We start from the raw sequence: 23,562 nt of genomic DNA, 5'->3' as shown, positions 1-23,562 counted from the left end.
GTATGACGAAAAATGTCTTTTTTCGCACATTTTTAAGTGCGCAAAAAGCGTTTTTGGACACTTGTGTGCGGTAAAATGCCTCATTTTGGACATGGGTGTGCGGTAAAACGCCTCATCTAAATGAACGTATTTTTCGCCTACTATTGCATAAAATTTTGTATGCAACACGTGCCCAGCTTTTTGCGCTTAGTGTGCGGAAAAAACACCCACTCGTGCCGGCATAGCCGGCACTCGTGTCTTTTTCCGCACACTCGTGCCCAAAAACGCCTTTTGGGCACTTGTTACATAAATAACTATTTTTCGCACATTTTTTAGTGTGCAAAAAGCGTTTTTGGACACCTGTGTGCGGTGAAATGCCCCCTTTTGGACACGGGTGTGCGGTAAAACGCCTCATTTAAATGAATGTCTTTTTCGCCTACTATTGCATAAAATTTTGTATGCAACCCGTGCCCAGCTTTTTGCGCACAGTGTGTGGAAAAAACACCCGCTCGTGCCGGCATAGCCGGCACTCGTGTCCTTTTCCGCACACTCGTGCCCAAAAACGCTTTTTGGGCACTTGTTACATAAATAACTATTTACCTGCATCATTATTGGAAGATTTCGTTTTAAATGTTTGTTTGAAAAGTTAAAATACTTCAAACGGTAAAATAAGGATCCCAATAAACTTTGGACAGTTTCTTATTCGTATGAGTCGATCTTTAAGTGTGTTCGTTGAATTTTACAGGTAAGGAAAAATCTCTGATGAGCAATATATTTATGTTTCATCATTATTAATTTTTTATTAGGTTTTTTTTTCATTCAATCTTAAAATTTTTTTTAATGAAATTTGGTTATTAATGAATATATTTTTATTAAATAAAACAAAGAGATAATTTATTTATGCTTCAGAAAAGACAGTTGATCATAATCTTTCACATTATAGGTTGTTTTTCTAGTTTTTCCCAAATATCATTCGAAAATATGCATTTGAATTATTCATAAGTATGCTTATCATTAAATAGTAACAAAATAACAATATATTCATAAAAAATAAGCCGTATGACTAATAAACAAGATAGCTATATATTTTCTTCAACTTCAAGAAGAAACATTAAAATTATTATTACTTGAGGATTTTGTCAATGTTGACTTCGACAGATCCGGTACTGGTTTTTTGTAAAACATTGTTTACGAAGTCAGTGGAGTTGTTTGCAACTTTAATTCCTGGAAAAAAAATATATTATCAATGATCTTGTTTTCGGTAGTACTTTAAGTTCTAGATATACTCAATTTTATATAATAAATGTAACAGTATTTCTGACAACACGATACTAATACGAAAGTTTTACTTGATCTATCGAGAATGAAGAAAAAAGCACAAAATAGCCATGTCAGAGGACAAAATATTTATGTGACTTATCATCAACACACTTTTGTGTAGGTTACATGACCAATAAGCAATCTTATCTATAAGATCCTGTGACAGCCTTTATAGCAAATCATAGAAAGATAGTAGGCCTGCTCGTAGGTCATCCGGCGAATAGACAACGGATCAAAGACTGATTCAAGAACAGGAAGACAAAAACAACTCACAAATATCACAATCTGCTATATCTGCTGTACAATATTCATCTGTGATTATTCCGCAACTATTACAAAAAAAAGCTACTCACAAACACATTTCCAGGGTTTTTTTTGGAAAAGATAAAAACAGATATCCAGTAAAAATCCACGTTCTAAATAGCTTATTAAAAAATATATAACTATAACTCGCTAAAATCCTCACTCGTACACTGTTACTGTAAGGAGTTTTTTTAAAAGGTTCCAAATGCATAACATCGCCAAAAACATTAGTTTTTTACATTTTTTTGACGTTTGTCGATAATTATTGATGTTTACAGTAGGCCTGTGCGCCCAATTACAAGGATACGATAGGTTTGTACAAAAACGCAGTAAATGGTGCAAAAACATGATAAATCCTATCATGTTTTTGCACCATTTACTGCGTTTTTATACGAACCTACCGTATCCTTGTACTTGGGCGAGTACTCGAAAAAACTCGACTCGTCGAGTTCGAGTTTTTTCCTCGACTTCGAATCAAGTACTCGAGTTTTTTCGGGTACTCGAGTTCGAGTCGAGTATTCGCAATATATTTAAATTTCAAGTAAATAAAAGTTCGGATCGAATTCGATTAGATTTTTACTTCACTGTTTTTTTTTTATCTATTTCTATTTTTTTTATCTTTTTTCTATTCTCGGTGCTTAGAACATTTTGGAATATATTTTTTCTGAAGTTTTGGACAATTTTTATGAAAAAAACTATTTTGCACTTTTTCGTTTAAGGCGCTCTACAATTTGATTATTTTGATTATTTAATTTGTTTATTATTGGGACCGTGGGGTATAAACCCCATACGGCCCCGCAATAACAATGAAAAATGCTAATCCTTCGATTTCTTTGAAAATCGGCCATATAGATATTAAAATGCCTATGTCGGCACACGATTCGGGCTGTGACAAAATAAAAGTGCCTAAATTTTCTTATTCAATACTAGTTTCGCTGGCATTGTTTCAGATATTTCGGGGTTTGCCTCAAATTTTTAGGAACTTCCTCATATTTCATACGGATGGCTGCTTTTGACTAATTGTTACTTTTGACGGTAACCAAGTGGAATTAAAAGAAATGACCATTCAGCTAAAAAAGCTCCGACACGTGAACCATTAAGACTCAAGCATTTATATTCACCTCCAATTTCACTACTACTAGAAATAAAACTTCTATTTTCACAAGAAATCAGTCACGACAGACTAAAAATAACACTCCTCTTAAAAAAAATCAAGAACATAGAAGTGGTCTCAACCCTCATTAAGAATATTTCGATTTATCCAAGAATTATATGTTGTGAAACATCACAACAAATAAAGTATACTTAAATAAGAATACATAAAAAATGTTATGATCCATATTTTTAAATGAGCAACTTTATACTCTTTGAATACGTACGAGCAGAATTCCGTAAAATTTTTTCCATCTGTTTCGTAAGTTCATCTTGAACCTCTGGGTTTACCTCTTCTAGTTTAGATTTGAGTATTTCTTTAGCATTTCTAATTCCCAAAATGAGGCGTTCTGAAAATCAATTAAAATTATGATACAGGAATTAATAATTTTAATCATATACATTCCTTCTATTTAAAGTAGAATATTTGTACAATATTTATATGTATTATCGATAAGTACAAGAGTAATTTTTTTTAATGCATGGGCATACGCCTTCCATAGACGTTTATTCGAAGGACGGTAGCGAAAAAAAAAGTAAAATAAATTGTCAAATTTTTATTATCATTTTTCACCTGAATCTGCAGTATTTGAATTTTATTTAAATTCCAAACTTAGACAGTGATACCGGTCCAGCACAGGTAATTTGCACAAATGTTGCATTACTATTCAGATATTTATTGTTAGATAAAAAATATCATACTAGCCAATTTAATAATTCTTTACGTAATTGAGGAGGAATGTTGTCATATTACACGAATTCAAGAACGTCATCCACCTCAGCTATGTATAGTATTTTTCATTACTTCGTGCACAAAGTGCTACCTTTACCCACCGCTGATGATCTTAAAATCGACTTTCTACACGCTGTGATAAAAAAATGGTGTGGGCAACTGGAGCATCCTCGCTATGTTTGTACTGAAAATTTATCATTCGTGCAAGATGGGCAACCTTCCCCCACTCCCCATCCGGATGCGTAATGAAATATTTCATCATCGATTGCAGCCAGTCGATTTTAAGATATTTTTGCCCGTGTGATAAAAATTCATTTACCGTTCATTTGAATTAGTACAACATTTTTAAAACTAAACAAGAGAAAAGGTTATGAAAAAAAAAACGGCATATCGATTAAAAAATAATGAAAATATACATAAAGGTACGATTATTCTAGGTATGAATCGCACATGATACAGGATATCGCCAAAAAAAAAAAATAGCTGTAATTTTGAGATTTGAAGCTTCTTAATAAATTTATTAATGAAAATCTCTTCCGTTCACTTTGCTTGATAACAAATTGCTTGCGTACGAAACGTGCGTATAGCTTGAAGCGAAAGGTAACTGATATCTATAATTCAGACGTCGATTTATGTACGCCCGCGGAGTTAAATACTCGGACCTCGAAAAGTTGAGATCGATTAGTCACTTCATTCACTGCACAATTTACGTCGTGAAACTGTAGTCACGCGCTGTTGTTTATAAACAGTGAAGGAAGCGACAAATCGATTGCAACTTTTCGAGGTCCGAGTCTCTAACTTTGCGGGTGCAACCGCTAACAGATATCAGGTAATTCACCAAGTCCTGACTAACTGTTGCATCAGGTCATAATGTAACCTTGGCGTAAGTTGATTCAGTTCCCTAGGAACATGGACTTCTTTACATTTATAAATATTCCAAATCTTGTTGTAAGAACCAAATCAACTTTCACAATTGAACAATTATTCAATTAGATCAGCATTTCTTCAAGATTTTTTAACATGGCTCACCTTTTAGCAAATAAAACAAATTCCGAAGAAATGCTAATTTGATTGTACACCACGATCTGGTACTCCAGATTAAGGTCCAGAACATCAGCTGATAGCTGATGACTTAAGGGCTCAAAGGGGGCTTAAAATCGAAAAAATTTTTATTTCATTCTTGAGTAGGATTTTTTCCCCTTTCCATCGCATTTTCTGAAACTTCAAAATTTTGATCATTCAGTGAGATACAGCTGTTTCCGTGAGCCATTTTCGTATACTTTGCGTGTTAAATTTTTTCTTCTTTTGCGTTTTCTGGCGTTTTACGTTTTTATAAAGGGCACCTCAGTTGTCGTAACATTCAGAGCGTACCGATTGAGTTACAGCTCCAGGGTCGCGTACACTTCTTCAGAAGATCAATGGTAACGTTCACAACCTCGGGCGACGTGATCGAACTCATAGATCACTTTCAATCAGTAGATTCATGAAGGAGCTCACAAAAAAAAAGTAAAATGAAAAAAAAATTGTGCTGAAGTGTTTGTGCAGGGGGACTTAAGGGTCGGTTCGCCTCGCCCGAGGTTGATGTTCTGAAGAAGTGTACGCGACCCTGGTGCTGTAATGCAATCGGTACGCTCTGAATGTTACGACAACTGAGGTGCACTTTGTAAAAGCATAAAACGCCGAAAAACGCAAAAGAAGAAAAAATTTAACACGCAAAGTATACGAAAATGACTCACGGAAACAGCTGCATCTCACTGAATGATCAAAATTTTGAAGTTTCAAAAATGCAATAGAAAGGGGACAAAAAATCCTACCCAAAAATGAAATCTGTGTGAAGTCGAATGGCCAAAAAAAATTTTTTTCTGCAAATATGAAAAACTTGTATTTGATGTCAGATTTGTCCCAAAAAAATTTTAGAAAAATTGGGGCCTTCTATGACACTTTTTCAGAGGCTCAAAGTTGGTCATTTTAGCGTTTTTTCGAAATTCATGAAAAATCATAAATATTCAAATAATTCCTAGACTAGAGTAGAGTGATTCAAAAGCAAAAGTGACCATGAGCTCTTTTGTTGAAAATTGGTCAAATTTTCAGAAAAATTGCATGCCAAAGTGATTGGAGCTATCAAGAAGAGAAGAAAGTGGAAAAAACTTGAAAAAAACCAAAAACAAGAAATCTAATCAAGTTCGAACCGGACTTTCATTTCCAAAACTATGTAAAAAGCTTCCTAAAGATGTCAACTACTGCATAATAATGTTTTGTAATGGGTCTTCCAGTGCAACGCAATGTAGACAACAATATGTGTCGAAAAACATGCAAAAAAGGTCTAAAAATCTTATTTTGGGCCTATTTTTGACCTTTTTTGCATGTTTTTCGACTCATATGGTTGTCTACATTGCGTTACGCTGTAAGACTCATTACAAAACTTTCTTTGAAAAGGTCTTTGTTTGAATAGCTATCAGTTGCCTTCTTATCGTATCATGCGCAGTTTTCGTTAACCAATGTTAAACGAGGCTTCCAATTATATTTGCATCATTCACATTATGAATGATTTGGAAAATACTTTACACAAAAAGCTGATTATAACAAATACAAAATAAAATGTATGTTCACTTAACTGTGTTCTTGTTCCAATCCAAAGAGTTTAATTTTGTTTGCTTCATGTTGAGCCTTTTTTTTCAATCTGCATGCTCTCGAGGCTAATTTATTTTTTTCTTTACGAGTTTTTGGCCGAATTGTGAATGGTAACTCCGAAACCGGAGTCATATCATTAATTATTCGGTTTAGTTTATCTAATTCTTTTCCGATGCTATTTAGTTTACGAGGATTTGGTGTAAGATCGTTACCATCTCCTTTTCTGGCTTTGCCACTATGTTTGATACCCTGAAGAGAGCAATTAGGACTAAAAACTGGATCAGTTGCCTGATGAAGAACATGTGGATTTTCGAGGCGAGCTCTAGCCACAAGTCTCTGCCCTTTTGGCCCTTTTGCCTGCACATTATATTGCCAAAAAAACTTTTCTTTTCTAGATTTACTTTCTTTTGCAAGTACGTCATTATGTTTTTTTGAACTCAGCAATATGTCTTCGTTTTCACTAGCTCCTGACTCTGAAAATACATATGACAAAAAAATTATTTTAGAATACTTTATAGCACTCTTACTTGAAAATCTTAACTTTGGCGCTAGTTTTATTTAGGCTTTATATTATCGTATGCAACTTGAGTTGTACAATGCAAAGAGTACTATTATGCAACGAGCGTGGATATGCTTTTTCCACAAAACAAGAAATGACAGCACGAGTTAAGGTACTAGTTCGATTGTCACTATTTCTAGTTCCATTAAAAAATTATGCATACGCAAGTTGCATATAATGTTATATAGCGCTAGTCAAAATTAGCGGTTAATTTATGATTTTCAAATTAGAGAACATTAAACGAATAAAACTATGTAGTACAATATTTCTATATATTAATCAGTAAAATTAATAATTAATGGTTGTAAATATAATTAATAACCATTATCACTGCTATAATCTTCATAGTGATCACTATCATCATCACTATCGTCATATCCTTCATCGTGGCTTGGAAGATCAATGTGACTTGACAGATTTGGACTTAAAGCACCACCCGTACTTATACTGCTAGTTGAACCAGTTTCACGAATGCCCAAACTGCCAGTACTCAGTAAATGTTGTCGTGGTTCTCGGTGAGCCCATAACTGATCAAAACACAAAGTTTGAGCAGGTGCAGACATAGATAGTCGGGATTGTTGAAATCGAGTTGGAGGAGTAAGGGTTGCATCCAATTGGCCATCACCAAAATTATTACTGAATGCATCGTGTTGTTTCATCAACAGTTCGTGCAAAGCTGATTGATACATCGGTTTTCCTACAGGCTGGCAGCTAGGTAACACATTACTAGAATCACCTGAAAATTTAGAATGTATTACAATCATAAAGCTTTAAAAAAATTTCTTATTGGGTAAGCACTTTTTAAGCTTAAATAGCGCTGTGATTTGCTCATGATGCTCCATGATATTTTAGAATTTTACAAAAAACGTTGGGAAAATAAGAAATTGTCATTATGAATGAACTTTATAAATAATGGGTAGTAAAGAAAAGGAGTGCACTAATTGAATTTTTGGAAATGTTGCGTTACAGTATTTTAATTAATAATTATGAACACAACATGAATTATATAGAAAAATGATTTTACTAGATTCAATTAAAAACACAATGTGTTTTTTATCTCGAAAATGAAGCGGTTTACGAAAAAAAGGTGTAGAATAATAATTTCTTAGAATCGATCAAAGAACATATGTGAATTTTTCAGACGTTTTAGAGCGATTCTTGAATTTTCGGATGACAATTATTTTTAAACTCACAGGTATTTTTTGGTCGATTCTAAATTGTTTTGTTTTAGAATTAGAATTTCCAGAAGATCTTTTTTATATATTCGAATTCCAGATGCCATTTTGTGGGCTTAAACTTTTTATTCACCAATTCAAATAACGATTATTTTTGTTTAGATTTTGAGGCCACGATATTTCCACAATACGCGATTTTAGATGATTGCCATGTTAAAAGTCGAAAAATACAACTTTTTTTTTAAAATGACTTTTTTTAAAACTAGGTATAACTTTTGAACTGATCATTTTTTCAAAAATCTGAGGCCAGATTCTGAAAGGACATTAAGATTTACATGTATACTTGGTAGTTATTCGCATATTTTTTAGACTTCACTTTCTTAAGGGAAGGATCTCATCTAGCGTCTTAAAAATGACGTGATTTTCGTAATTTTTTTTTTAATGGAAAGAAGTTGATAAAAAACTAAAGTTTTTCAGTATACTTTTTAAGTATATAATTAACTACTTGTACAAATTTTCATGGACAAAAATACTACTTAGCATGCATTTAAAGATAGTCATCGAAAAAAAACACCAACTCGATCGGCAAGGTAACCCATTAAATTATAAAATGATCTGCTCATTATTGCACCGCGACGCTATTATGAGCACCTTATATCTCGCCAAAGGGGGCCTAAACGTGAATTTAGCACAGAGCTATAAAAAAGCGTAAGATACTTATGACTCAAGTAGCCCATTCTTACCACTGCACGTACCGTGCAATAATGGCCTGCTTAAATCACACGTATCATAATATACTATTTCATAATTTAAAAGTCTTTAAAAATACAAGAAAATACATATGTATTCTTTGACTACTTCTTAGACTTTTGATCTTCGTACTTCTTCGCTACATCAGTTCGTTTTCGAAAAAAAAATCGTAATATTTTTAAGCTTTATTTGAATATTTTTTAATCATTTTTTATGATGACGTTTTGAATCTTTGAGAGTATTTATTTCCACAACTAATGGCTTTAACGAAAAAATATTAACAAAAGTTAGTCAAAGGATATGTATACATTTTTTCCAAGTTTTTGAAGACTTCTAAACAATGAAAATGTCTTTACCAACCACTGGCACTGCTAAATATTTTTATAGGACCTATGATAGGAGGATAATGATCTCTCATATTAAACTATTAATAACAATTAGAAGGATTAAAGGATACTAGATTCTAAGCTAATTGGGAAGCAAATGCTATCCTGACATTAACATCATTTTTAAGAAAATGCCTATGTTATAGAATAAATAAAATTAAGAATGAATTCAAAAATTATTTCAACAATTATAATTGATATTTTGAAAAAAGTTAAATTTATTTGTAAACTTAACTACTTATTTGTAAGCAAAGATTGCACATACTAGTTTACGCATTGTTAATTACGTGTAACAATGTATTATTTACCCTGCTACTAAATTTTTTTTTCTTTGTAAATTTTTACCATTTCTATTCAGGAATTATTGTTTACTTAAAAATTATACATTGAAAAGAAACTTGACTTGATTTATTCATTTACAGATGAAAAATGACTAGCTAGCAAAATTTGCCAGATGTAATTTGAAGTTATCGTCATAATGAAAAAGGAACATTTTTTTAAATTTTAAATGTCGTAAAAAATAGTACATACTTAAAAGTGATCCCGATTGACTACCTCGACGAAAATGAGTAGTTTGTGGTAAGCTGTTAGGAGCAACATTAACTATATTTGTAGATAGAATTGTATTTGCAGTAGGAAAATCAATCGAAACATCTATGTTATCTGATGGAATATTTTCATCAGGCAATAGCAAATCATCAAAATTGAGATCTCCAAGTAAAGTATCTTCATTCGAGTTTAGTTCAGCCAAGGTTGGCCCTTGAATAAGATCAGCTTGATCTACTTGGAAAATATCATCATCATCGTCCATTTTTAATGAAAGAACTGCTGAATCAGGATGTTCAAAACTCAATTCTTTCCTATTTGTATTCCATGGACATGCTTCTGCAAGTGGAGATGGTGAGAATTGGTCAAACACACATGGTATGTCCCGATAGTTGCCAGGGATAGGTACTGAAGCTGAAGCTTGCCCTAACTCTTGGAGATAATCGTTTTTCATTGTAGACGATTTCTCCGAGTTCACCAGAAAATCTTTATATGATTTATCACTCATTGTTGCGCGTCGAGTTGTATAAAACGAAGGAACTACAGCACATACGCGAATTCAGAGAATGGCATTTATTTCTTTAATTGAAATAATACTCGTTACAAGATTCATTACTATTCAAACAATAACTATTTCAACATTAACTATCGTTCAAAAATCTATCCTCAATTAATTTCAAGACTTCATACACACTGGTAGAAATGTATGTAGTTCTTGTTATGACAAACGATATTGACAAATAATAGAGATTATGATGTGATTAAACATGCGACACGATTAAGCTCGTTCTGAAATGTAGAATTTTGACATATCTAATTTGCGTGTGACTACTGAATATCCATAAAAATAAAACTGCGGAGAAATGGTTAAAATCAATCGCTTTAAATACAATTTAATAAGCTCATTCATAATGAATGGGTAATTTTAAAAGCTATATTTTATGAACTTCGTATTAATTCCAAAAGATCAATGTAAAAATACGTAAATGCAGGTGTGTGATAGGACTCGTTCAACTGATAACGGCACCGAGTTCGATTCCTACAAATTAAAACAAACTTATCTCATTTTAATATTAGAATTTTTTTTTAACTAAGAACTTTGAGCATTAAGGCTTGTATTGAAAATCACATCATTCCATTGGTTATTTTAAATTCTTTATTACCAAAACGACCAAATGAGTAAAAATACACCTACAATGAGAGCATAGAGGCGCTGTGGATAGTCCCCCCGGCCAGCCGTAGAGAACATGATGGCTGCGTCCTTTCAACGATATACATAACAGTTTTTAAATAGAAAGAAGAAATGTGCTTACTAACCTTTGCATTGGTTCTATTGTTTACTTTCAACAAAAATTAAAAACAAATTCAAGAATCGTGTAGAAATTATCACAAGTTTTTCGCTAAGACACAAAAATGACTTCGTTACCAGAAAATATTGTTTCAGATACTATAGACTTTAATATGAAAGATTTCTTATTTGACACTTATGATTGTTTTTCAAACCAATCCAGAACAATGGATAACATTAAAGTATCTGTTCATCTCATCCAAAATGTACCTGCTACAAAGGAAGCTGTACTTGAATACTTCCATTCCATCTTTTATGCTGGTATAAAATGCATGATTACTGACAATAAGGTAAGATGAATTTTTGACATTTTTTAGTTGTATTAGCTTGATTGTAAAAGTTAATTAAAACTTTGTAATTATTAGCTTCAATATTTTGGTTTTAGATATCAATCTCATTATAAGAGATGTTTATTTAAGATTTAAAATCAATATCAAGTCAATGAATTTAAACATAGACAAATTTTTCTAAAACTTAAATTTTTGATTTTCATGCAAGTGTTTACTAGATTTTTCTATTTCCAGTTGTAAAAAATGTTAATTGTAAAATATTTTGCTTTTAATCATAAATTTTGAGTAAAGAAGTTCAGTAAATACAGCTAAGACTGACATGATATGACAATGAATGTCAATTTTTGAACTCTGATTAGATACAGTTGTAGGACATGTAAATATTTTGATTTCTTTTGAAATTGGGAAAAAATTTAAGAATTTCATAATTCAAGTCTTAATATTTTTGATTAAAAATATTAAAATAAAATACTACATTTTAATTTAATTACAGTAAGTACCTAAATAGGACTGTCAATTTAATGAAAACATTATTCTTGAATTATTAATAACAACTCTAGATATTTGTAATTAATGCGTTTAATTCTTCTTTAAGTACAGAAGAATTTCAGGATTGCAATTACCATTATTATGTGAATAAAACAGAATTATCTAATGTTTAGCTGTTAGTATGTGTTCTACATAAGTAATATTCTTTTTATAGGTATTTATTACTGAATATTTTAGTGATTGATATATATTATCTGTTCAAGATGAATAATAAACTTAACATTAAAAAGTGTACAAAAAAGGTTCATAGAAAGTGTATATTCAAAAAATAAATAACATTAAATTTTAAATAATGCAAGGGTAAATAATCATGTCCTAAAGTAAAATAGAAACATTTTTTCTTTGATTTTTGAGTGTAATTTTCTTCCCTTTTCTATTTTTTTCATTATGTTTCCAAAATGTTGATTTTTCACTGAAATCAACAGAAGTGAAGTAATCTCAACCCATAGGTTTCTATATAGTAATAGTTTAGCACATTTGTTTCAAGAAGTATGCACCATCTTAGCGCTGTACACTGGAAACCCTAAAGTGTTAAATTTGCTTCAAACAAATCATACTTGTGCAGATAACACATTTTTAAACATTTTTCTAACGGAGATTTAGAACGCTTTAGGGTTTTCAGAGTACCTCAATTGGTTTGCTCTTGAAATTCCTCCAGTTGATGGCATTTATACGATAAATGAAATGTCAAAAACCATAAAGCGAGAACATATTTAATATATAAAGTATGAAAAAATTGTTCACAAAAACTCAAACAAGAAAAAAATATTTGTTATGAAGCTGTTTTAAGTTGACTTCATTGATTTTGTTAGTAATATTTTCTCTAACTGCCAAAAATTCGTAATTATCTGTATAATTTGGGTGATATAGATAAATTTAGATTTTTGGTAGAAAAAAAGGTAATTAAAAGTGTATTTTCTTATAGAAGGCACTTAAACTATAGAATTCAAAGTAAATGAGAGTCAAAAATTTATACTCTCGAGTACAGATATATCTACTGTTGAATGATGAATTACAATAATGTGTGCGAACACTATAAAGTTAGTTACGAAATTATAAAAGTTCAAAGAATCAATCACTCAAAATCAATAATATACTTTTTTTTAATAAAAAAGAATATAAAATATATTCTCTATTGCAACCACTCTATTAATTACAGAAAAAACAAGTTATTTTTGTCATGGAAGAAAGCATAATGGAGATTTATAAGATCCTTAGCAAATTCATAAACGAAAATCCCAAACCTTGGTCATCAATGATATCTTCTTGGGCATTTGATTTATTAGGTATGACAGTTTTTTACATATAATTACTTATTTTGAAACAAACAAAGAAGAATATTATTATATTAAATATTCTAATATTATTCGTTTTTCATAATTACTTAGCTTCTTACCATATTTATAATATTTATTAAATAATAAAATGTCATTTTTTGCACATTTTTTAGTGCGCGAAAAGCGTTTTTGGACACTTGTGTGTGTTAAAATGCCTCATTTTGACACTGGTGTGCGGTAAAATGCCTCATTTTGGACACGGGTGTGCGATAAAATGACCCACTTAAATGAAAGTATTTTTCGCCTACTATTGCATAAAATTTTGTATGCAACACTTACCCAGCTTTTTGCGCACAGTGTGCGGAAAAAAACCCGCTCGTGCCGGCATGGCCGACACTCTTGTCTTTTTCCGCACATTCGTGCCCAAAAACGCCTTTTGGGCACTTGTTGCATAAATAACTAGTATGCAACACGTGCCCAGCTTTTTGCGCACTGGCCGACACTCGTGTATTTTTCCGTACACTTGTGCCCAAATAGTAGATTACGCCTATAGTAAATATAGTATAATAGTAGATGAGTATACTATTTTTTGATACAGCTGCGGAAAGTTCGTTTTTTCGCTGTAGCCAGAGCACCGGGATCTTTTACTTTCGAAGCATCCTACTGACTGCGAAAAACAAAATTTCCACACGCTGTATCAAAAAATGCCTTTTGGGCACTTGTTGCATAAATTCACTATTATGCAACAACGTGTACAGCTTTTTCTGCACAGCGTGCGCAAAGCAAGCTTCTCAAGCTGTGCCGGCAAAACCGGCACTCGTGTTTCTTATAGTGCCGGCGTAGCTAGTACTCGTGCATACACTGTGCACAAAAACGCCCTTTGGGCACTTTCTGCATAAATAACTATTATTAATTCAAAAATCGTATAACTATAATTATAATTGTATTTTGGCTCGACAAGAAAAATTGAATGATCATGAAAATCAGTCGATTTCATTGCTTTTTATTTTTCCATCTTTCTGGCGCTTTTTTTATCATGGGTATATTTATTAGAAATGATACATGTGATAAATAGAACTCAGCGGTAATGGTATAAACTCAGTAAAAAAAAATTGGTTGATTTTTTCAGAGCAATAAATTATCTGACCTTTGAAAGTGTGCAGATAGTAAAAGCTCCCTACGGCTATAAATATTTTTATATAAGTTTCAATCTTATAATATTTACATAATTAATGTATTCGTTATTGCTCAAAATAATCTGACTCAAAAATATAGGGATAATGTCATAAAGTTAAATATTAAAATCATATAAATTTTCTTTTCCAGGCACAATATCGTATGACTTTTCTAAATTGATCGATTCAAAACAGACAATGAAAATGAATTCAGCTCTTCAGTATTGGATGTCGTGTGGAATTAGTAGGATGCTTGTTGATCTTGCGGTTCAAAGTCTTCAGAGCTTATCAACTGCTTCTGTAGAATTATGCATTGAAAAATTAATTTATTCAGTTATAACCGACAATCCATACATTTCATGGTTAGTGGCTCACGTTGGTAATTGTTTTCCAACGATTGTTATAAATCAAATTTTGTCGTGTAGTCTTAAAAAATTATCTAAATCTAGAGATGTTTTCAAATTAAGTAAAAGTTACCAAACTGGTTCGTTATTAGACGTACTTGACTATTTATCTTGTAATCATTTCAATATTTTAAAGAAATCAGTAGTTGAAATTTTCAACAAGAGCATCAACGATACACTCACGAAACCTGATTTATCAGATAAAGACATTGTTATTCCATATTTGATTCAGCTAGCAACATTGTCTCCCATTATTCTTGAAGCCGTAGCAAATTCAATTGTGCAGATAAGTAAGTTATTTAGTTTTTTTAAAACATGAATTAACACAAAATATGATCGAAATAATCCCTTAAAAATATATTCCGTTCTCTTTTTGACAATCACAACAAATTTTCTATACATATTGTCCATCATAACTACGCGTCAAAAACTCAAGTCTAAATAGATACCGGGATCAGGATAAATTGATTATTTTCTAACAACTTTTTTTAGACCAAAAAAATTATAAAAATTGTAGTGAAGTTTTTTTGAAGCTTTATAGCAAAATCGCACGCATCTCGGTGTTTTCGGATGACCTTTTTAAAAATAATCAAGTTTTTTATTCATTTATTAAATTATTGATAATAATGTTTAATTATCTGAAAATTCATTTTGATTTTTTTTTAAATATTATAAAATTCTTTAACAATACATTCGAAAATCCCTTGGTTTGGATTTTCAAGAAAAAATATTTTTTGTATCTACGTTTTTAAATTTATCAATTTGTGCGCAAAGTTACTATTTTGTGCGTTAAAGAGTAAAGTCCCTATTCGTGTGCTATTTGATGCTACTGTGCTATGTTCACGTTAAGGCTGTCTCTACATAGATCGTTTGGTTGCGTTTTTTGCATCTTCAAAACGACCATCAGGACGCTAAGATGATCGTAGAGAACTCTTTTTTTTTTTTAATTTTACGTTGAAAAGAGTACTTTTTGACGATGCACTTTGCATTGAGATAACACAATAAATAAACTCAAGGTACACATTGAAACGATTCATTTTTTAAAGAAATTCATAAAAATCCGATTTTCTTCGAGCGCGCCAAATTTTTCCTGCTTTAAAAATCACCTGAGTGGACATTTTTCTTGTTAGTACTTATCTCAAAGAAAAGAAAGAGACCGCGTGCGATGGTGTTGAATTTAAAAATCGACCTCACCCATGTAATCGAAAATCGGGTAAAATGGGCCAAAAACAGCCAAAATCCCGGCTTTATACAAATTACGTTGTTCCATATCTTAATTCTGAGCTCAGGTGGTGGTTGAAACATGTTTATTAGCCTATAAGTTGATGAATCACGCAGTTTAAAATCGCAAAACATCATTTTTCCATTTTTGGCGCGTGGCAGAGTGAAAAAAGGCGACTTTGAGCAAAAAACAGCGAAAAAAATATTAATCGACGTTGAGGAGACAGAAAGAATCATTTGTACGCACCTGCCTTTAACGAGCTTTCATTTTATACATGGAACTAACAGAAAATCACTGTTACAAATCAATTCTAGAAAAAAGCCTAAAAACGGCCCACCCTAATCAGCACATCAATTTTAAAGTATATACATTTTAAATATTCATTATGCAAATTTTTTTGTCAACATACATTTTTTACCCGCAAATTATTGTATTTTTATCGAAAATTGCTATAATATTCTTTAAAAATAAGGCAATACTTCATGAGTGAAATGGTATTATTTATAACATCAGTTTAAAATACATTTTTTGTATTATTTTCAGTAAATTCAGAAATGATCTTAAGGTTATTTTCACGATTTGAAAATTGGAAAATTCAAGTGAATGCTAATATTGAAGCAATGACTGATATGGGTAAACGACTTATTTTAAACTGTGAACGAGATGGCCTTCAAATTTTGAGTATACTTGCTGGGACTATACCGGAAAGTGAGGAAGTTCCATTGAATGAAGAAAGTAATTTCGTTATCTCCGTTTGTTCGGAAGTTTTAGAATCTACTGTGGAAGAAATTGAATTGTGCATGAGGCGAGCTGATGCAAAGAAAAATAGTCTACCCTTTTTCAAAATGCTAAAACAGAATTTAAATGAAGTTATAACTCTTTTTCTCAGTAATGAGCCGTATAAAACAAAAATGGCTGCACGCATATTAAATAGTCTTGGATTTCAAAATCCAAACTTCATTATAGCAGCGTGTTCACAAATATTGTCAAAATCACGAACGCGAACCCACCTATCAGCTTTTATATGGTTGGTAACAAGCCCGACAATTAGTTCTGACAAAAATTTATGCGCTAATTTATTGAAGGATCAAGACTTTTTCCCTAAAATTGTTGAACAAGCCTTAAGGGAGTTACAATATACATCATCCACAGCAAATGCTTCTATAGAACAACTTTATAATAATTTATTAATACTACTTGAGTAAGTATGTTCGTCCCTATGTTTAATTTATTCACTTTCAACTTAATTCACTTGCGATTACATATTCAGTGGTCAAAATTACCGGCAAACATTTTCAATATAGCTGAAAAATCGAAAAAAATATTATTTTGATGTCAATTGTTTTGATATCAATTTCACAACATTTTTCGCTTCATTCTTAGATTTCAGTGATACGCGTTTATATTGTGTACTGAAAGTGAACATTTTTTATCCTCAGAGTCTGAGCTTTGAAAGTAACATATAAAACTTCTAACTGTTATTTTATTGCATTTTAGATGGGAATATTCTACAAGAGTTAATTGTTTACGATCAAAATGTGTCAGTCGTTCTGTATTTGCAAATTTAACATCAATTTTAGCACATTTAATGGAATCGAAAAATTACGAAACTAAGAACTGCATTGTGAAAGTACTGCATCTCTGGATTATGATGAACAAAGAATATTTGATTAATTCACTTCTCATTTACAAATTAGTTGCATCAGTTATGATCCATTTGAGTGAAACGATAAACAACGAAGGTATTACATAAATGTTTCACACGGTTTTTATTTTGTTTTGATCAATAAAGTAAAACTTTGATTTCTTGTATATTTTCGTAGGAAGTTTTGCTAAGATAAAAAGATATAAGCTTTTATCTCAGATAATCAAACAAATATCAAACCATTTTCAGTTCGTTCGAATTTTAGCCTTAAGGGAAACATTCGAACTTAGCATTCTGAATAAACCAATTTCTTATTCAGGGTTTGTTCCAAATTCGATTCCAAATGAACAAGAACCGTTATTGTTGCACTACAATCATAAGCAGGTTGTTAACTTATATTATATTATGATACGTGTGACTTAAGCCGCCCATTATTACACGGCGTCTTGAGTCACAAGTATCGTATGCTTTTTTATAGCACTGCGTGGCATAAGTTCACATCTATGGCACGCTTTTCGGTGGCATAAGTCGCACATTCTGGCACCGCTACGTTCGCATCACACTCGCATACGCTCGTGCGCTAACCTCACTTCGCGCTACCAGAAAGTGCGACTTATGCATCGGAAAAGGGGGCATAAATGTGAACTTTGCACAGTACTATAAAACGTTGTTCGATACTCGGGCCATAGGGGACACTTTTCGGCCCAGCTACTTATGGCACTTGTATCGAAAATTACTATTATAGGACTGTGCTAAGTTCAAGTTTCGGTACCCTTTGACTTGATTTAAGCTGCTTGTAATAGCGTCGCGGTGCAATAATGAGCAGCTTAAGTCACGGCAAAGCGTGACTTAAATGTGAACTTAAACCTCGCAGTGCTATAAATTACTTTTATTTTGAAATTAAAAGTTCGTAAACATAATTGTAAAAAAAATTTCAGGGTACAGGTGCAATTTTGGCACAAAGACATTCATCAGTTTTCCATGCTGGTATAATTGGACGTGGACCCAGGTTGTTAGCAACTCAAACAAATTCATCTCAGAACTATACTGACTTTACAACTACATTATTAATTGATATGATCAAGGTATTTTATTTAAAATTAGAAATATTGAGATTGCAATTATACATTTTTAATTGAAATATTTTGAAAAATATGAAGTTTCCGTTTAAGAATAGGTTTTTTTCTAATATAAAATGGATGATACTTTTTTGTTTTATTCGATAAAAAACTTTCTTGATCAATTTTTCATGAGCAGTGCTGTGCACTTTAATACTTTCTATTTCTACTTATGCTTGTGCTTCCAAACATACTTATCTATTTAATAACTATGCGTTTCTTGGAATGTTGATGTGAATGAACTCTACAATATTCCCGAATTTATTTTAAAATAATTATTATTATCATTAACTTTCAATGTACTAAGATTCCCAGCTCTGAAACTCAGGGTCCATTATGATTTATTGTGGACTAGACACTAAAATACGTTTTCCTCAGTGTCTGTAGCCGATCGAAGCACAATAAGCGAATTACAGTTAGTGAGAAGCTATAGTGGGCTCTTATCTGAGTCTTCACACCGCATACACTTCTTGCTTTCATGCTTACCGATCATGTATTATATCGTCGCCCCAGCGCAGGAAGGTATCTATTTCCAAGCTGTAGCAAGAAGGATACTTACTCGCGCGCAGAGGCAAAAAGGTATCTAACTCGAGCGCAGCGGCAAAAAGGTATCTAACTCGAGCGCAGCGGCAAAAAGGTATCTAATTCGAGCGAGAAGCAAAAAAGTAGCTTATTCAAACGAAGTGGTAAGAAAGTTTTGACGCGCTGAATTTAGGTTGGCAACGCAGACGTAAATGAAAAAATTGTGCTTTGTATTAGAGCAAAAAAGAGGAAAAACAAGTGAGCTACTGTAATGATTTTCATTCATTTGTAATGCGAGCAAACAAATCAATCTCACCGCGATTTCGACTCAATTTGCCACTTATGGAGAACTTTGTATGTTCTGAGAGGAAAGTAGAAGTTACCGGCTTTACATAAGTTTGAATTAAATGTTTAATATTGAATATTGAAACAAAATTTTATCATTTACGTCTGCGTTGCCAACCTAAATTCAGCGCGTCAAAACTTTCTTACCACTTCGTTTGAATAAGCTACTTTTTTGCTTCTCGCTCGAATTAGATACCTTTTTGCCGCTGCGCTCGAGTTAGATACCTTTTTGCCTCTGCGCGCGAGTAAGTATCCTTCTTGCTACAGCTTGGAAATAGATACCTTCCTGCGCTGGAGCGACGATATGTACTTGCTTAGTACCATTTGAATCACGAATCTTGCATAGGCTCTACCATTGCTTTTGATGTGAAACATCTTTATCGGCGTTTGGTATGAGGGACAAAACCGTGAAAAACAAGCGTCCGAGCGAGCGCAACTTTGGTAGTATAAGTGCCTATACAGAGTCGGTTTGCGCTGCGCGCGGTGATTGGCTGCTATGCCAGCTGCATAGAACTGCTTTCTGCTACTGCCCGCTGCCGAGATTTTACGCGCGTATCTCTTTCTCTCTCGCTCTCGCACGCGCGCATGACTGTGTTTACATATGGGGCGAATTACGATAGATGCCCCAGCGGTGTGCACGAGTGCGCAAAACAGCCAAATCACGCAGTGTTTTGACTCGCTGTACGGACTTCATATGCTATCTAGAAATAAACACGAATAAGTGATTTCGATGTGTTTTTTCCTCAGCTTTTCAGTGGTGAGATCAAAAAACTCTAAACCTGGCGCCAATAAAGATACAGCGTGTTTTATGTTCAAGTCCATTTTTTGAGGTTATGGAGGCTGATTTTTGCATTTTTGACCTCACCACTGAAAAGCTGAAGAAAAAACACATCGAAATCACTTACCCATGTTTGTTTAGTTATGTTATTAGCATATGAAGTCCGTACAGCGAGTCAAAAACTGTGTGATTTGGCTGTTTTGTGCACTCGCGCGCACCGCTGGGGCATCTATCGTGATTCGCCCCATATACACATGAGGCAACGTAAGAGCATAAGCAAAGGCAGTCAGCATATAGCTTACGAACTTGACTACGTTGAGTGGTCTTTCTCTCTCTTGCTTTTGCATATCAGACAATACGTATGTGTCGTCAATACGTATTTGATTATCTAAACAAAGGGTAGAGTTTAATTTTGATAAAAAATTGGACGAGAGTATATCGGTCATTTACTAGAAATATTTTTTGGAAGTAGTCATTAACTGACGTTTTCCAGGTGATTCGGGAAATTTTTAATAATATTAACGATGTTGAAATAATTTTTCAATATTTTTAATCTATAGGACATTCAATCAGCTACGCGATGATCAATTTAGTTTTTATTCAATTGCTATCATTAAATTTTCCTACATATTTAAAAATTGAAAAAAAACAATTCAGCCATTCACTGGACCGTTTACCCCATGAGAGTTTTCTCCAGAAATATATGCTCGCGACGGATTACAAAAAGTCTCCAACTTTATACCACCACCTCTTATCAGTAATTTAGATTACTGCTCTCGATAAAATCGCATGATTAACACACGAGGGCAGTCTTCTTTTGAGGTTTCTTTTTGACAGCAGCATCTGAGTGTGGTGTATAAAATTGGAGACTGACAACTGATGCGAGCATGATCTCTTATATAGTAATCGAGAGAAATTTTTAGCCACTTGCAGGAACCTCGATGTATCGCTAGATAGACATCTAGCGTCCAGAAAGTTGAATGCGGTGACGAAATTGTCGTGCACAACATTTTCTCTGGGCGTGGTTTTCTTTGAATCTTCATCTTCATGAAGTTATCCATATCGAGTCATTATAATTGTTTTGTATTGATTCATGTTTTTTAAGTGAAACATCTTTTTTGGTACAGTTTTTACCGGAGTTAACTCTCAAGATAGATGTTGCCTATCTGTAGCCCCTAACATCACCGACAGTACCAAAAACATCTTCATGTTAGCAATTGGCAATTTCTAAGAAAAAGTCAGACCCGTACGCAAAATTTGTAGTTTTTAAGTTTTAAAGTCGCATTTTGTAGGACACTGGTACTACGCGGAACCCATAGAAATCAAACCCTATTGTTCTTTTCCATCTTGTTCAAAACTCTATTAACAGCCTTGACAAGATAGTCAAACTGAAACCCTCTCCAACCATCAGGAAATTTAACTGTTACTATTAGGAATCGAAGAAACAATTGATACGATAATGCAAATTAAAATTAACATAAAATAATAATTTAAAAATACAGTTTCATTTACAATTCTTTCGAACTATTTCTTTAGATCACAGAACAATCTTACGTCTCATCGAATTTAGGTATTTTACAGCATAATATCATATTATTGTCAATGTTGAAAACATCTATAACTCAATTTTCTCATTGATTTTTCATTACTCTTAGTTTTGTACATATAAATCTTCATCGTGAAATTATTTTTATTTGGTGTAAGGAGATCCATACCTCAGCCGAAAATTTGAATTTTGGGCTGGAATACCGATCTCCAAAAGACCGAAATCAACATAATTATGGCTCATAAAGTTGAAATTTTTCATACACTAAAAAATCGCTTGCCTGAGTCCAAGTGATTATAATATTATAATTTAATGCTATAACTTTCTAAATTTAAAATATGCTATTAATTATAGGTATCGTCAATGAATCAATTCAACCCACATGATACTGGTTATCACCCATTTACATCTGTTAGTTTGTTGCTAGTAGAACTAGTATCGCCGGACGTAATGTATAATGGTCTACCTTGGCCAGATGAAGAATTCACCAAAGTAAATATTTGATTCTATTTGATATATAATTTTATGTGTAGCGTAATCGAATGTTAATAAATTTATTTTAATTAGGTGACTGTAGAAAGAGATTTAAAAATTCAAAGACTTTTTAAAGACTACCCTATATTATGGAGGATATTGCAATTAATAGCTTGGTACAGACCTGCAGTTGCATATTGTTCTGTTCTTTTAAGGGCAATCTTAGCAACTCAATTAACGTATAATGATACAAAAAAAATGGCAATGGCAATCAATGTTATGTCACTTGGACAATTTTTACCCACACCGTTAAATCGAATTATTGATTTCATCGATCAACTAAAGACTTATCAAGTAAGTAGAACAATTTATTTCTTGATAGATTTGCATAGTTAACATCTGCATTATGATATTGCGTTACTCACTTACGATTCATAGATACTTCAGATCCGAAAAACGTAGTATTTTTTATTCAATTAAAAATTAATACCTCTAATGCAAGTGTAGGTTTTCCTAACGCATGAAACTCACGTTATAAATTTTTATTTTAAAATAATATCGTCCTCATTTATATTTTGACTTTATATTCTTTCATTGAGTTTACGCAACAATATCCTACGAAACTTTTCCCCTAAACCTAAAGGTGCTTTATTTTATTTGACTTGTTTGACTGGTTTCTTAAAAATTCTTCGGAATGTAAGTTAACAGATCTTTTAATTCAGAATATGTTTTTGTAGGTAGCAATTTTAATAAAGGATTGCATATGGCTTTACATGCAGGAGAATGTTCCGTCGCCGGCGTTGTTTCCTCAATCAGATTGTTCAACAGTGGCATGGCGTGACATGGACAATATTATTCCTAATATCCGTTATTTGGATATTTTACGACTCACATTGATAGTCAATATGAGAAATTTAGGGTTTTTGTATCGAATTATATTTTATAAATCATAAATTAATGTAAGTTAATTTTATCGTTAACTATTTCAAATGTATATCATTTTTTACTATTTCCCGTCAGTAAAATCATATGCTCCTTAATAGAATTAGCTCATATAAGCTATGTGATATGTTACTAATAAACAAATTAAATAAAATGATGATAATCTTTGAATATACTCCATAATTATTAATGAATATAATGTTATAAGTAACTACTAGTCTATTTAGCACAGCTGTCTTACCAAATCTTGAGAGGAGATTCGGACTTCTCACTGAGTTAAACAGCTATTGGTGAATTCTTCACTCCGTTTTGGGACCTCGTGTACCTAAAAATGAACCTTACGTGTCTTAGCAAAACACTACTCGTTATTTGTTACATACTCGACGGGATCCA

At 32.5% G+C, this 23,562-nt stretch overlaps 2 protein-coding genes across 3 annotated transcripts; one reads left to right on the top strand and one right to left on the bottom strand.

Moving 5' to 3' along the window:
• Nucleotides 1-851: 851 nt before the first annotated feature.
• Nucleotides 852-10,295, bottom strand: LOC106652851. Of its 2 annotated transcripts, XM_014372003.2 has the most exons (5): nt 9,520-10,295; nt 7,000-7,413; nt 6,103-6,591; nt 2,982-3,104; nt 852-1,203 (listed from the first exon to the last, which is right to left on the bottom strand). In XM_014372003.2, exons 1-5 carry the CDS (start codon nt 10,040-10,042, stop codon nt 1,103-1,105), a joined length of 1,650 nt encoding a protein of 549 aa, XP_014227489.1. In that variant the 5' UTR covers nt 10,043-10,295; the 3' UTR covers nt 852-1,102. The 2 variants fall into 2 exon arrangements, with proteins under 2 accessions (XP_014227489.1, XP_023313404.1); XM_023457636.1 differs by lacking the exon at nt 2,982-3,104.
• A 497-nt stretch (nt 10,296-10,792) lies between these two features.
• On the top strand, nt 10,793-23,210 carry LOC106652862 (integrator complex subunit 5). Its single transcript, XM_014372017.2, has 10 exons — nt 10,793-11,172; nt 12,881-13,007; nt 14,325-14,867; nt 16,343-17,000; nt 17,297-17,541; nt 17,623-17,828; nt 18,383-18,529; nt 22,108-22,245; nt 22,321-22,581; nt 22,965-23,210. Exons 1-10 carry the CDS (start codon nt 10,948-10,950, stop codon nt 23,178-23,180), a joined length of 2,766 nt encoding a protein of 921 aa, XP_014227503.1. The 5' UTR covers nt 10,793-10,947; the 3' UTR covers nt 23,181-23,210.
• Nucleotides 23,211-23,562: the final 352 nt, after the last annotated feature.

The sequence above is a fragment of the Trichogramma pretiosum genome, unplaced genomic scaffold (genome assembly GCF_000599845.2).
Source record: "Trichogramma pretiosum strain Unisexual culture from Peru unplaced genomic scaffold, Tpre_2.0 scaffold211, whole genome shotgun sequence".
In the NCBI taxonomy this organism is placed as follows: Eukaryota; Metazoa; Arthropoda; class Insecta; order Hymenoptera; family Trichogrammatidae; genus Trichogramma; species Trichogramma pretiosum.
This window is presented reverse-complemented; position numbering and strand designations above follow the sequence as displayed.

Excerpts from the sequence above, each read along its gene's own strand:
- LOC106652851 (XM_014372003.2), bottom strand. The coding sequence starts at position 10,042 with ATGAGTGATAAATCATATAAAGATTTTCTGGTGAACTCGGAGAAATCG. Across the intron at positions 7,414-9,519 it reads TCAATCGGGATCACTTTTAA|GTGATTCTAGTAATGTGTTA; the intron begins GTATGTACTATT and ends CTAAATTTTCAG. Across the intron at positions 1,204-2,981 it reads AATTTTACGGAATTCTGCTC|GAATTAAAGTTGCAAACAAC; the intron begins GTACGTATTCAA and ends TTTTTTTTCCAG.
- LOC106652862 (XM_014372017.2), top strand. The coding sequence starts at position 10,948 with ATGACTTCGTTACCAGAAAATATTGTTTCAGATACTATAGACTTTAAT. Across the intron at positions 11,173-12,880 it reads GCATGATTACTGACAATAAG|AAAAAACAAGTTATTTTTGT; the intron begins GTAAGATGAATT and ends TATTAATTACAG. Across the intron at positions 22,582-22,964 it reads ATCAACTAAAGACTTATCAA|GTAGCAATTTTAATAAAGGA; the intron begins GTAAGTAGAACA and ends ATGTTTTTGTAG.